Source organism: Oncorhynchus masou, chromosome 9 (genome assembly GCF_036934945.1).
Source record: "Oncorhynchus masou masou isolate Uvic2021 chromosome 9, UVic_Omas_1.1, whole genome shotgun sequence".
NCBI classification, from domain to species: domain Eukaryota; kingdom Metazoa; phylum Chordata; class Actinopteri; order Salmoniformes; family Salmonidae; genus Oncorhynchus; species Oncorhynchus masou.
This window is the reverse complement of record NC_088220.1, coordinates 44,465,304-44,480,044: the sequence shown is the minus strand read 5'-3', so window position 1 is coordinate 44,480,044 and position 14,741 is coordinate 44,465,304. Positions and strand designations below refer to the sequence as shown.

General features: G+C 40.4%; 1 protein-coding gene across 4 annotated transcripts in view; it reads right to left on the bottom strand.

The window, feature by feature from the left end:
• LOC135546027 (follistatin-related protein 5-like) overlaps window positions 1-14,741 on the bottom strand; it is a 179,878-nt gene that overhangs the window by 66,843 nt on the left and 98,294 nt on the right. For all 4 annotated transcript variants that reach the window (XM_064974099.1, XM_064974101.1, XM_064974100.1 and 1 more), the window contains 2 exons: window positions 6,782-6,978; window positions 2,643-2,763 (listed from right to left, as the gene is read on the bottom strand). In XM_064974099.1, the coding sequence (XP_064830171.1) occupies window positions 2,643-2,763; window positions 6,782-6,978 (318 nt within the window). The remainder of the gene's footprint in view (window positions 1-2,642; window positions 2,764-6,781; window positions 6,979-14,741) is intronic.

Sequence of the window (14,741 nt, the reverse complement as noted above, 5' to 3'; positions counted from 1 at the left end):
CTAGAAAATCGCTCTAGACTACACAATTGTCTTAGATACAAAGACGGCTATGTAGCTAGCTAGCTACGATCAAACAAATCAAACCGTTGTACTGTAATAGTTTCTACAGTGCTGCTAGTCGGGGGCTAGCTGGCTAGCTAGCAGTGTTGATTGCGTAACGTTACGTTAAAAGAACGACAATAGCTGGCTAGCTAACCTAGAAACCTGCTCTAGACTACACAATTGTCTTAGATACAAAGATGGCTATGTAGCTAGCTAGCTACGATCAAACAAAAAAAATGAAAAATGCTCACTAATAGAGATGTAAACAAATTTGTACAGTCAGGGAGAGGTTGTAAATGTTAGTGAAGACACTTGCCAGTTGGTCCGCGCATGCTTTGAGTACAGGTCCTGGTAACCCATCTAGCCCTGCGACTTTGTGAATGTTGACCTTTTTAAAGGCCTTGCTCACATCGGCTACGGAGAGCATATTCACACAGTCGTCCAGAATAGCTGGTGCTCTCATGCATAGTTCAGGGTTGCTTGCCTCAAAGCGAGCATAAGAGGCATTTAGCTCATCTGGTAGGCTCGCGTCACCATTGTAGTCAGTAATAGTTTTTCATCTTTGCCACATGTGACGAGCGTCAGAGCTGGTGTAGTAGGATTCAATTGTAGTCCTGTATTGACTCTTTGCCTGTTTGATGGTTGTTCTGAGGGCATAGCGGGACTTCTTATTTTCTTATAAGCTTCCGGATTAGTGTCCCGGTCCTTGAAAGCGGCAGCTCTAGCCTTTACCTCGGTGCAGATGTTGCCAGGAATCCATGGCTTCTGGTTGGATATATACGTACCGTCACTGTGGGGACAACATCATCGATGCACTTATTGATGAAGCCGGTGACTGAGGTGGTATACTCCTCAATGCCATTGGATGAATCCCGGAACATATTCCAGTCTGAGCAAGCAAAACAGTCCTGTAGCGTAGCATCCGCGTCATCTGACCACTTCCGTAATTGAGCGAGTCACTGGTATTTCCTACTTTAGTTTTTGCTTGTAAGCTGGAATCAGGAGGATATAATTATAGTCAGATTTGCCAAATGGAGGGCGAGGGAGAGATTTGTATGCATCTCTGTGATGTGGAGTAAAGTTTTTTTTATCTTCGGATCTTGTGACATGCTGGTCGAAATTATATAAAACGGATTTAAGTTTGCCTGCATTAAAGTCCCCAGCCACTCAGAGCGCTGCATCTGGATGCTTATGGCCTTGTACAGCTCGTTGAGGGCGATCTTAATGCCAGCATCGGTTTGTGGTGATAAATAAATGGCTACGAATAATATAGATAAGAACTCTTTTGTTAGACAGTGTGATATACAGCTTATCATGAGGTAGTCTACCTCAGGTGAGCAATACCTTGAGACTTTAATATTAGACATTGCGCACCAGCAGTTATTGACAAATATTGACTCATCCCCGCCCCTCATCTTAGCAGACGTAGCTGCTCTGTCCTGCCGATGCACAGAGAAGCCAGCTAACTCTATATAATTTGTGTCGTCATTTAGGCAAGTTTCCGTGAAACATAAGATATTACAGTTTTTAATGTCCCTTTAGCAGGATAGTCTTAATTGTAGATCTTCCTGTTTGTTTTCCAATGATTGCACATTGGCCAATAATACTAAGGGTAGCAGTGGTTTACCTGCTCGTTGGCGAATTCTTACAAGTCACCCAGTCCTTCTCCCCCTTTTTCTCCGCCTTTTTTTCATGAGGATATAACAGTATATCAAACAGTATATCCTTTACGTTGGACTCATTAAAGAAAAAATCTTTGTCCAGTTCGAGTTGAGTAATTGCTTGTTCTGATGTTCAGAAGCTCTTTTCGGTCACAAGAGACAGTAGCAGCAACAAAATGAGTTCAAACCATGCGGAAAAAAACCCAAATAAAATAGCACATTTGGTTAGGAGCCCGTAAATGGCAGCCATCTCATCTGGCGCCATTAAGTAGTCTATGATGAGATTTAAATCTCCCAGATGGAGAGTTCCACCGATGAGGACAAGTGTCTTGCCATTCAACGAGATATCATCAATGTCAACTCTAATTGAAACTAAATTACACTCCATTTACTTTTATAGTTCCCACAAGGATAATAAGTTGATCCAGGTTTCAGAACCTTGTGCTAATAAATAATAAGGACCATAGAAAAGCCTTACATGTTCTGTTTAGAGCTACCAGCATAATGATGGTCACTTGCTTGAGTTATTATTAACATCCTATTGGCATGGGGGGATGGCGGGTAAACATAGACAGAGAGAGCCGGGGGCTACTGCTGTATCTCAATTGGGAATTGTATTGCCCAAAATAAAAAATTAAGAAAGAATTGCCTACCTGCAACCAACCCTATTGTATAGGAATGTATAGAATAGTGTAGAGTAAACATGGCTAACAGTTTTATCAACTTTGCTATTGCATAAAGGCATAGATTTGTTTTAAGGCTTTTAGCAATATGTGCTTGAAAGCACGTCATGTCTATTGGCCAAGTCAATACAACCTGTGGAATGTATGGTTCTTTGAATTTCCTTGCCAAAGAAAATGCAAGCAGGAAAAAGTAGATGGTAATGTGTAGAAAATAAAAAGAGTGGACAATCCACTCTGGACTGGTCCTGTCACTCACCGAAAGCTGTGTAGAACTCGTCCTTTGTCAGGTGCTCGTCGTCATTGATGTCGTTGTATTTGAGAAGGTCAAACAGGGTGCACTCAGAGACATCCTTGGACAGTCCTTCCTGCTTGATGACCTGCAACAGAAAAATGCATTTAGACCTTGCCTTTTAAGTGGGCCCGTATATAACTTACAGTTAAAGCTAAGTCTAGGCCTCGATTTTTCTGGGTCTGTGATAATATGCAAATAAATTCATAAAAAATCCGACAATGTGATTTTCTGGATTTTCTTTTCTCATTTTGTCGTTCATAGTTGAAGTGTACCTATGATGAAAATTACAGGCCTCTCTCGTCTTTTTAAGTGGGAGAACTTGCACAATTGGTGACTGACTAAATACTTTTTTGCCTCATTGTATGCTTTCAGTTTTCACAATTAGAAGTGTGTGGGCATGGGATGAACATTGTAAATAAATTATTTCTGCCCGATGTGGGATTTAAACTCACAACCATTGAACTGTAAACCAACTGCCATAACAGACTAAGCCACCAATCAATCATAGCATTTGGAAGAAGAAAAAAATACTACAATTTGACATGACCACCATTGTCATTTATTTCTTGTTGTGGTGGATGTAGCTACTGATATAAATGTGAATCTACATCTACACACAAATGTGAATCATTTCTCCATATTCGTAAAAGCACATACATTTGTATGAAACGGCAAGCAAAAACATAGAATTTGCATTTTGTGGAACGTCAGTAGTCTAGTCAAGGAAGCATCATGCAAAATATAATGGCACATTCCACTTACCAAGACCATTGCCAAATAAGGTGCGCTGTCACCTAATTTTATAGTTAGCCTTGAGGTGATACCACCCAGCACATCTAGAAGAGAGTGAATTTTATACTGAACCCCTCCCTTGAGATGACGTGAAATTATTATGTTTTAGTCATTATATCTGTTTGGGCTTCTTGGGGTCCATTTGCATTCTACAAATTATTTCTAATTCGAATGACAAATGATTTGTAATTAAGTTCAAGGCCCCCTGACCATCCGTTCAAGAAAAAATCGGCCTGCGGATAAATCTAGATGATCCCTGACGTAGAGGCACCTTCTCAAGATGTCACGCCTGCTCCCGCTCCCGCTCCCTGGCGCTTGAGGGCGCCAGGCTACCCGTCTTTACACGCACCTGTCACCATCATTACACGCAGCAGCGCTCATTGGACTCACCTGGTCTCCTTCACGTGGTTGATTGCCCCTGTATATCTGTCTGTTCCTCGGTGGTGATCCCTGTGTCCGCATTAATTGTTGTTACATGTTCCTGTTCCATATCTGTCAGTTATTAAACCTTCCCTTCCTGTACCTGCTTCTTATCTCCTGCGTCGATCCTTTCCCAAGAAGCCTCTACAACATGATTTCAATGGTACAGTCGAACCGCTAGGGTCAATAAGAGCTAGATTTACTACTAAAAGACCAAAATATATCACTTTTGCAACAAACTATCACAATGAAGACCAGCATTGACGTGTTTCACTATAACTAAGCCTAAAACATCTGCCATGTAAAACATCTGCCATTTTTGCCATGTAAACTACACTACTTTTTGGGGAAAAAAGAGAAGAAAATAATGGAGAAATAGGCAATAATTTATTTTATTTTTCAGCTTCAGACCTGCCTAATTCTCACTTGAAACCGTTTTTGCAATTTGTCGTCTATGACATTTCAGATTTAGATATTGATCATTTTTCCCGAGGTAGCTTGAAAACTACATAATTTTTAACAATATTTTTTTATTAAGGGTAGCTTTTGTTTAGCTTAACTTCTTCTAGTGTGAAGTAATTGGTAGTTTGGTCAACTATGATTTCAGAGTAGCTTCCCCAGAACTGCCGCCTAATGTATCATCATCAAGTATGTCTTGTTCTTTGCAACTTTGCCTATGCTTTCTGAACTCTTACTGAACTACAAGTGTAAACTATTAAGAATTATCAAAATGTTTGTGATGATTCAACCTCGTATGTTGATTTCAAAAACGTTCTTAAAGCCATCTGTGCATGATAAAGTACTAGAAATGTATTTCCATTGACCTCTATCACTTCACAGTACATTACAACAGTGTATCAATCCTTTAAGACAATTTATAAGAATTGGCAGTTGAATGCATTCATAATACATTAGACACAGTTGGTTCAGAGAAAGTGTTATAAAAAAACAGGGTATTCCAAAGTATTCCCTGCTTTTCTGAACCACCCCATGGCAGACGGATTGATTCAGGGAGATGGTAATATTAGAGGGGGCTGTGAATCACCACAGTCTTTGATGATTCTCACACCATCTCTTAAATGTTTTATGTCCCGGCTAGAAATCAAACCATCTTTACCTTGCTCTGTAGTTGATGTTCGGGTTTGATGTACCGGAGGAATCGACACTATCTGATTGCGTCAACATGGAGAAGGGGGTCAGTGTCTGAAGATAGAGTGTACCCACCTGACCCTTCTTCCACTCAGATCTGAAGACACACACATACGCATGTACACACACATCGAACACACACACAAACACACACGCGCACACACTATACCAGGCTTTAACCTTTGAACTAAATGATTCACATTGTGTTTGGAATGCTGCCAGAGTCCGTGTCAAATTAAGACCCCATTAACTTTATGTATTTTACTTAACCTTTATTTAACTAGGCAAGTCGGTTAAGAGTAAATTCTTATTTACAATTAACAAATACACAAATAGAAAACTCGTAAATGAGGGCTGAAATGATTGGTCACGTCAAATTTGTATAATTTAACCAGGAAAAACAAGAAGAGCGAACAATTTAGGATTTCAGTGGTTGAATTCCGGGCCATGAGTGACTTCTGAGATGTGGCATAGTTTTGAGGACCTCTGAGATGTGGCATAGTTTGAGGACTTCTTGAGATGAAGCATAGTTTAAGGTCAATTGTGTCAACGTCTGATATTCAGAATGAATGACTTTTGTAGACAAGACAAACACGTTGGGCTTAGAATAGCTACTACATATTCTGCATGTAATACCAGTTTGTACTGTATATGTACTGTGTCACCATTGCCATATGTTTCAAGGATTGAGAGGGACCTTTGCATTTTCTGTGAGGAATGACTTAAAACCAACATGGCGTTACTCAATCTGCGCAGTGGATGTTTGTGGACAGACTTTGAAATTAAAACACCTGGACAGACGATGGCTCATAGCTTTGTGTCTAGCCCTTAGTGTCATCCGTAATGTAATACTTTTGGTACCCATGGTAACTACCTGAATCAACTTGTATCAACAGGGAATATTTGAATAGTCAAATAAAGCCCAACACAACATTACAATTTCTCTTTCGTTATGTATTTCACCCGCTGTTCATCGATTTATGCTCCCATCCCCGAGCTTATTTATAGTTAAATATCAGAGTTGTTGGCTGTAATCAAATGGGGCACTTTGGATTCAAAAGAGTGAATGCATAAGAATATGAATCAAGTTTGTTTTCTATCTCACATCAGTCTAATAGAGACAGGAGTAATCAGAGTGCCACTGGATATATTAATATGAAACTGAGAGCAGTTGAAAGGTTATTTAAACCAGCAGTGGTTGCTTACTTATTCAATTATTTAAATGCATCGGATATAAACCAGTCCTCAGGTATTGCGAAACATAACTTCATTATGCATAAAATGTCTTCCTTTGTCATGAAAGTCACACAATACTCCATATTCAACCACACTTTTTCCGGGCCGTAACAGTCAACGCCGACATTCTACCCAGGAGCGTAACGTTCCTTTGACCTGGATTATTACATTTCTTAGTCACCTCGCTTTCTGAAGCAAAGACCAACTGAAAAGGGAATACTATTGAACATATTAAATCAAGATGGCTCCTATTGTAAATTACTAGCAGGCTATAGTAAACGCAATGTTAAGGTTCTGTTTGTTGACCCTTTCTTCATTTCAGGGAAGGGTGTGAAGGCATGGCTACTGACATGTGGGAGAGACATTTACTGTGGCTTTATTGTCCACCATCGTGTCCTCACCTGTGATAGTTCCCTACTCCTTGGTGTGTAGTAAACACAATGTTTTGTTGGTTTTTCCCTTTTTCTTTCAAACACTTAGTTACATCCAAGTCCCGGCCTCCTCACCTGTGATAGTTCGCTGCTGTCTACTCTCCCGCTACCATCGGCATCGAAGCGCTTAAACAGAAGGTCGACCAGCTTCTTTCTGGTGGCCATGTTTTCTTTGTGGCCCCCACGGTTGCCAGTTTCCATGTATCGCTGGTCATGCAGGTTCAGAATTTTGGTCTTCAACCTCCGGTAGTCACTCAGTCTGCAGTTGTCATCTGAGGAACAACAACAAGAGAGAAGAAGTTAAAATGGCTTAATCATGTAAAGTGATGCCCATATAAAGCCAATGTGCACACCCAGAGACGTCATACCCATAGGAGGTACAAGGACACTAACATCTCAAATGTCTCATGTTTTTATTTTATTTTCAGATGTTAAACTGTTTTGGGATAGGGGGCACCATTTTCACTTTTGGGTGAATAGCGTGCCCAGAGTGAACGACCTCCTACTCTGTCCCAGATGCTAATATATGTATATTATTATTCGTTTTGGATAGAAAACATTCTGAAGTTTCTAAAACTGTTTGAATGATGTCTGTGAGTGTAACAGAACTCATATGGCAGGCGAAAACCTGAGAAAAATTCCAACCAGAAAGTGGGACATCTGAGGTTGTGGTTTTTCAAAGATTGGCCTACTGAATACACATTGAGATATGGATAAAGTTGCACTTCCTACAGCTTCCACTAGATGTCAACCATCTTTAGAAACTTCAATGAGGATTCTACTGTAAAGGAGGGGCTCATGAGACCTATTTGAGTCAGTGGTCTGGCAGAGTGCCTTGGTCTCATGACGAGTTACCTCTCGTTCCAGTGCTTTTCTGAAGACAAAGGAATTCTCCGGTTGGAACATTATTGATGTTTTATGTTAAAAACATCCTAAAGATTGATTCCATACATTGTTTGGCTTGTTTCTACGACCTGTAACGGAACTTTCCGAGTTTTTGTCTGGACGAAATGCTCGAGCCTCATGAAGATGGATTACTGGGCTGAACACGCTAACAACAAGTGGCTATTTGGACATAAATTATGGACTTTATGGAACAAATCAGTCATTTATTGTCGAACTGGGATTCCTGGGAGTGCCTTCTGATGAAGATCATCAAAGGTGAATATTTATGGTGTTATTTCTAACTTCTGTTGATTCCAAAATGGCGGATATTCCTCTGGCTGTTTTGGGTTCTGAGCGCCGTTCTCAGATTATGCTTTTTCCATAAAGTTTGACACAGCGGTTGCATTACGGAGAAGTATATCTTTAATTATGTGAATAACAGTTGTATCTTTAATCAATGTTTATTATGAGTATTTCTGCAAAATCACCAAACGTTTTGGAAGCAAAACATTACTGCACGTAAGGCGCCAATGTAAACTGAGATTTTTGGATATAAATATGCACATTATCGAACAAAACATACATGTATTGTGCAAGATGATGTCCTATGAGTGTCATCTGATGAAGATCCTCAAAGGTTAGTGATTTTATCTACATATTCTGCTGTTTGTGACTCCTATCTTTGGCTGGAAAAATGGCTGTTTTTTTTTGATTTGGCTATGACCTAACATAATCATATGTTGGGTTTTCGCTGTAAAGCATTTTTTAAATCAGACACGATGGGTAGATTAACAAGATGTTCATCCTTCATTTGCTGTATTAGACTTGTTAATGTGTGAAAGTTACATATTGCTAAAAAATATTTTTGAATTTCGCGCGCTGCCTTTTCAGCGGAATGTTGTGGAGGGGTTCCCCTAGAAAGGTTAAATAATTTAATACAAAAATTTAAGCCCACATTTGATAAAAATTATTTATAAAAAGTGTTATTTTGTGGAGAGGCACACTAACTGGACCATATTTTTCCTATCAGCTAACCACATCATATGTTATAGCAATCTCAGTCGATGACACAGTCGAAGATATGGCACGCAACCATTAGTTGATGCATGCAAAGTCTAACCAGTGGAACATAACTAGTATTGTTAGTAGAGGAGGAGAGAGTGTCAAGTGACACACCCAGCATCTGATTTGATTTTAGCTGCTGGTGATGGGCAGGACCCGCAGGAGATATGTTTGTAAATTCATTTGATCAAGCTATGTTGCCTATTGATTCCTTCTTGATGGGCCAGCGTCGTCAGGGTTTGGCCGGGGTAGGCCGTCATTGTAAAAAATAATTTGTTCTTAACTGACTTGCCTAGTTAAATAAGGATGACTCATTTCAACTGGGCACAAAATAATCTGAAACATCCAAAACAAACAGAAAATGCATCCCCAAAATGTGTAGAGTCACTAGCTTGACGCAGTCATTGTGTGTATGGGACCAAATACTTAACTTTTTACTAAATGAATACACGTAAGTGAATTTGTCCCAATACTTTTGGTCCCCTAAGATGGGGCGGGGGGTGAATGTACAAAAAGTGCTGTAATTTCTAAACGGTTCACCCGGTATGGATGAAAATACAGTCTGCACTTTAACCGCAAAGTCATTGTATTATTTCAAATCCAAAGTGCTGGAGTACAGAGCCAAAACAACCAAACATTTGTGCCCCTTCTAAAATAATGGGTACATGACGCCCCTATCTGCAGCATATGAGTCTCTGTTCATGCAGAATATTAAGTTTAACACTCTCATAACTTGTAGTGTTGTGTGGGTTGGCAATGATGGAAGTTGTGAGCGAATTCATTATCAAACACCAACAGTAAGAGAAAATATGATGATTTGTGTTTGCAATTCACCACCAAAAAGCAGACATCAAAAGAGTCAACTGCATGAAATATTCAGCACAGAAGAGTTACGAGCAAAAATAATGACTGGAACTTGTCATTCCAATGTATGACATATTGTAAAACTTATTTTTCTTATATCTAGAGAAGTGTTAGTGACAGTTCTGTGGTGACAGTTCTGTTGGCTGTTGTGAACTACACCTGAGTAGACTTTGCTTCCTCCAGACAGAAATAAAATACTAAAGCAGGACAGAAAGTTTGAGGGAATGTTTCGAGTTGCTTTAGACAGGTGTTCTCGACAGTGGCATAACACAATTAGTGACAGACAGTCGTCTCAAGACAAAGCCTCTCAAGGACTGTGGCATCCCCATCTACAGGGTGTGACTGTGCACCATTTTGCTGCCAAGCGCTGCACATCATGAAATGGCCTCTGTTTTGACAAGCCTTGGTGACAGAAAAGCTGCCTCAGAAATGGCCGAATGAATAAAAGATAAATGGCTGCTAGCCCGAGCCCAGGAGATATGAAGGTCAGTGTTATCAAAAGCCCTGGACACACAGGGACAGACAGACACACACACACACACACACATAAATACACATGCACACACTGCAGGCATATACTCACACACTTATGGACAGACACTCGCACACTATCTCTCTCTTTCTATAAAATACGCACACATACAGGTACACGTACAATTACTGAGCATTCATTCAACAGCCTCGGCAGCAAATAACCTATTTTCTAAAACAAACTAAAAAAGATATACTTATGCTGTCAAGTAGGGAGCTTTGAAAAGAATGGCAGCCACTCATAATGTATGCCAGACTAGTATAGTGTCTAGTGCTTCGGCTATGTTGTGAGAAGAGTGCCGTTGTTAACCCCTACCTAAATTCTTTGTGAAACACTCAAACGGCTTGGTGAGTGCATCTCTTCAATACAGTGTGTTCCGAATGGCTGGGAATCCGTCTCGAATGGAAACAACCCCTACATTCAACCAACTTGAACAACACCTGTGAGAATCGAATTGTTCATGTTTGCTACAACCACAAACAAACTTGACGAGGGTCGAAATACTGGATAAAGTAAGTTAGTTTCAATTTCAACCAAGGCTTTCTGAAACATCTCTTCGGCGATGCATTCGGGACTGCAAAAAAGACTCCTAGAGAGACTTCTGTCCCCCTGGAGTGCCTCTGTATAATGCAAACTCCGGCAACATTGTTCATGTCGGAAACGTAGGACCACTCCTCGAGGCCCGAGAGACTCCATGTAAAAGCAGTCGCCATGGCTGACTGGCCCTTCTGATAGGGATTTTTTTTCTTCCACCCCCGCCACGGATTCCCATTCAGACATTGTTTAAAAAAAAAAAAAGAATATTCTGGTCACGTCAAGCGGGTGTGACGCTAAGTGGCTCGCTAAGCACGAAAGACCCATTGCGTGTTATTAATTGTAATGGACTGGTGAAATAATTTGCAGGTCAGCTCCCCATTCGAGGATGAGAATATATGGGCGAGCAGACGCACGCATATTGGCCAGAAGGGGTTGAAGGATACGATTTGGATCCATCACGAGAGCCCCACACCACAGAGGTATTACTGTTGACAGCAGAGTAGAATATAGCAATCAAACAGAGTAATTGTTCACATCACTCGTGGTCCTAATGCTGAATCATGGAATCATGCCTTGTGCAATGGCTTTGCTGCATGGCGAATCTGAAGGAATTAATTTGTCTTTGTTCTGTCAAGTCATTCTTGTTTTTCATTCCCGCAATGATAGATAAAAAAAGGAGCCAGTGAAAATGATAAGATGGAGAAGAGACGCAATGGCATTTTTATCTGCGAGCGGTTATGATCAATCTATTCAAATTAAATCATTTTTAAACTAATGCTGTGCAACTCTCTGGAGAATATATGATAGATGATCATTTGACGGTCCATTCACGGCTCTCTTGCTTATTTGATTTGAAACTAATATGTTTACTCATGTTATTCAATTTGACATGTTTGAGTTGTCAATACATCAGTTATACTGAACAAAAATATAAATGCAATATGCAACAATTTCAAATATTTTACTGAGTTACAGTTCATAGATGGAATTCAGTCAATTGAAATAAAGTCATTGGGCCCTAATCTATGAATTTCACATGAATGGGCAGGGACATAGCCATTGGTGGGTCTGGGAGGGCATAAGTCCACCCACTGGGGAGCCAGGCCCAGCCAATTAGAATGAGTTTTTCCACACAAAGTTCTTTATTAGAGACAGAAACCTGCCTTATACCCCCCCCCCCCCCTCCCCTCAGACAATCCCGCAGGTGAAGAAGCCGGAAGCCACATCTTTGGTAGTGTGTTGTGTGACAAAACGGCACATTTTAGAGTGGCCTTTACTTGTCCCCAGCACAAGGTGCACCTGTGTAGTGGCCATGCTGTTTAATCAGCTTTTTGATATGCCACACCTGTCAATTGGATGGATTATCTTGGAAAATGAGAAATGCTCACTTACAGGGATGTAAACAAATTTGTGCACAACATTTTACAGAAATACGTTTTTCGTGCATATGGAAATGTCTGGGGTCTTTTATTTCAACTCATTAAAAATGGGACCAACACTTTACATATTGCGTTTATATTTAAATCAAGTGGCAAAGCATTGCAATAATCTGTCATTACTTCCCCACAACCTGACTTAACAATATTACATACAGAGTTACACATTACGCATTGTAATCGCAATGGGATCAATAACAACGTTCCATAGATTATTGTAAAACACTGCTTTTTTACATGCCCCTTTAGCATATTTCTGCTACACATTTTGTACACAGACAGAAACATTTTCAAAGTCAATTTCTACAGTAAACAATTCAGTGCTCATTTAGGACCCCCCCCCTCCCCCCCTCCAGTCCATATAATCATATTCATAATGATAAAAGACGTGAAACTGATTCTAGAGCAGCACTTCTACTCTAGGACGTGTTATGAATATGGGCCCTGGTCCTCTAGGTCCGTCATGTACGTTGGTTTTCATCCTTTGCCTTTAAGACACTGTATTATACACGGGTAACCAAATGTGTGAGACCAATGTCTAAATTAGAAACATAAACAGATCAAGCTAGAGGGACATAAAAGTCAGCAGTACTATGGCCCTTGACGATTGAGCCTTTGTAGCCTTGAATCCAAACTGACATGATCCCTTTTTACCATTGTTTTGGAGAATATCACTTTAAATTCTAGCCAAGGGGGTTTTGCAACCCTCATATAGATCTATCAGCCATTATTACAAAGCGTAAACAGGATATTATGTATGTACAGGGAAGAGTTGCAATGAGACAGTTCATTAAGGGTAGATTAAACATCCACTTCACCCCAAACCACAGTTCACTGTTAAAGGGACGGTGAATGCCGCTGAACTCTGTCCCCTGCTCAAAAAGTATTGCTATTTTATTTATGTAGAGAAAGAGGAAAGAGGCTGCTCAGCGGAATAGCTTGTGTCACATCCCCCCCGTCCCCGTTTCCCCGTCCCCGTTCCCCCCCCATCCGCCAGGTACTGCCTCCGCCCCACCATACATCAAATCACCACGGCGTGACAACTCGGCTACCCAAATCAAAGGTCACTGATTGCTATCTTAAAGACCAACTAGAGGTGTCATTGGTGTAACACCTGACTGGATCCGAAATGGATCTCTGGGCAGTGGGCTGCAAACTCCCCACAGCTGCTCTGCCGAGCCGGGGGACTGCATTACTGCAGCGTAGCCAGCCCACTACCGATTTGCTGTTTTTCTGAGATGCAGTCAATGCATTGAATTAGACTCTGTATATTCCTATAGACATTCTACACCAAATTGGACATGGAACATTCTCATTCTAGCAACCTAGCTAGCTATCAGAGTCCAGATCAAATTAAACGATCCATTGCAACCTGTGATTTTGCCAGCTATAACAGCGGTGTAGTTGATACCTCACTGAGCTCCAGGTGAAAAATATTCTTATTCTGTCTGTAGCCCTTCTCTTCGCTCAGTCTCTGTCTGTCTCTGTCTCTTTACCGCCTTACTGCTACCTCCCAGTGTGTATTGGCACCCCCAGTTGCACCTCTAATTTGCTTTTCTCACTCCTGTGAGCTGGGCCCACTGTTCCTCTCCATTCCTTTATCTTCAATCACACACGCACACACACACACACTCACGCACATGCACACACTCACACGAACGCATGCTCGTGCACACACACACATACCTTTGAGGAGATCATTATTTGCCAGGAGTCTTGAATCTACTCATTCTCTAAGAACTAGCTTTAGAGAGCCAGTACCATAGAGATCCTATTAAATTATTGTTAGTACTCTAATTCCTAATTCTATGGCCAATACACTCCCTCCCTAATTAGCTCAACTCAGCTCTTATGCATTTTAGTGTCCCCTCACCTTTTCTTCGCAAAGTGAAATCTGTTCCAATTATGTATCCGCTGCTGGATTCACATTCCATTGGATCTCTATGAAAACATTATGTTTTCATCTGTGCTACTGAAATACATTCATATTCCATCGTTATTCCATGATTTAGAAGACCAAACCCATTTTTATTATAACCCCCATACCAGTGGCTGTCCGTGTCGTTTAAGACAAGGGAGGATATCTTTTTTTATCGCTATTACAGCAGATTACATGACATCACCAAGCTCAATGTAACATGGATAGGTTTAGGCTACTACATGATACTCAAATTTTGCCTGTACCCATCATGAGGTTGCTACAACCTAGCCTATGAATGAAAGTTTACAACGTAAACTGATCTACGCACAAGTCGAGAGAATTATGAGTAATCAAGGTGACAGACAGGTCACGTTCAATACCGTGTTGCACACTCTTGCCTGCATTCAGCTGATCTACGGTATAATCAATAGACCAACAGTTGCAAACAAGAGTTTCTATTGGACAAATTAAGGTATGTCTATCCCTGTTTTGTTGCGATTGCTTCCGTTTAAGATGTATATATATATATATATATATATATATATATATATATATATATATATATATATATATATATATATATATATTATTATTATTTTAATTTTATTTTTTTAATCGGCACAATGTATACACACACCCCTGATCACAAGCAAACACAGTTCACATTCATAGCAGCCACATTCAAACAGCTCATTGTATATATAATTACTTCTTGCATCTATCTTATGAACTTCAGTGCACAACACATCAGCTGTCTGTGACCAGGCAAAAAAAACATTTCCAAGCAAAACCTTCATA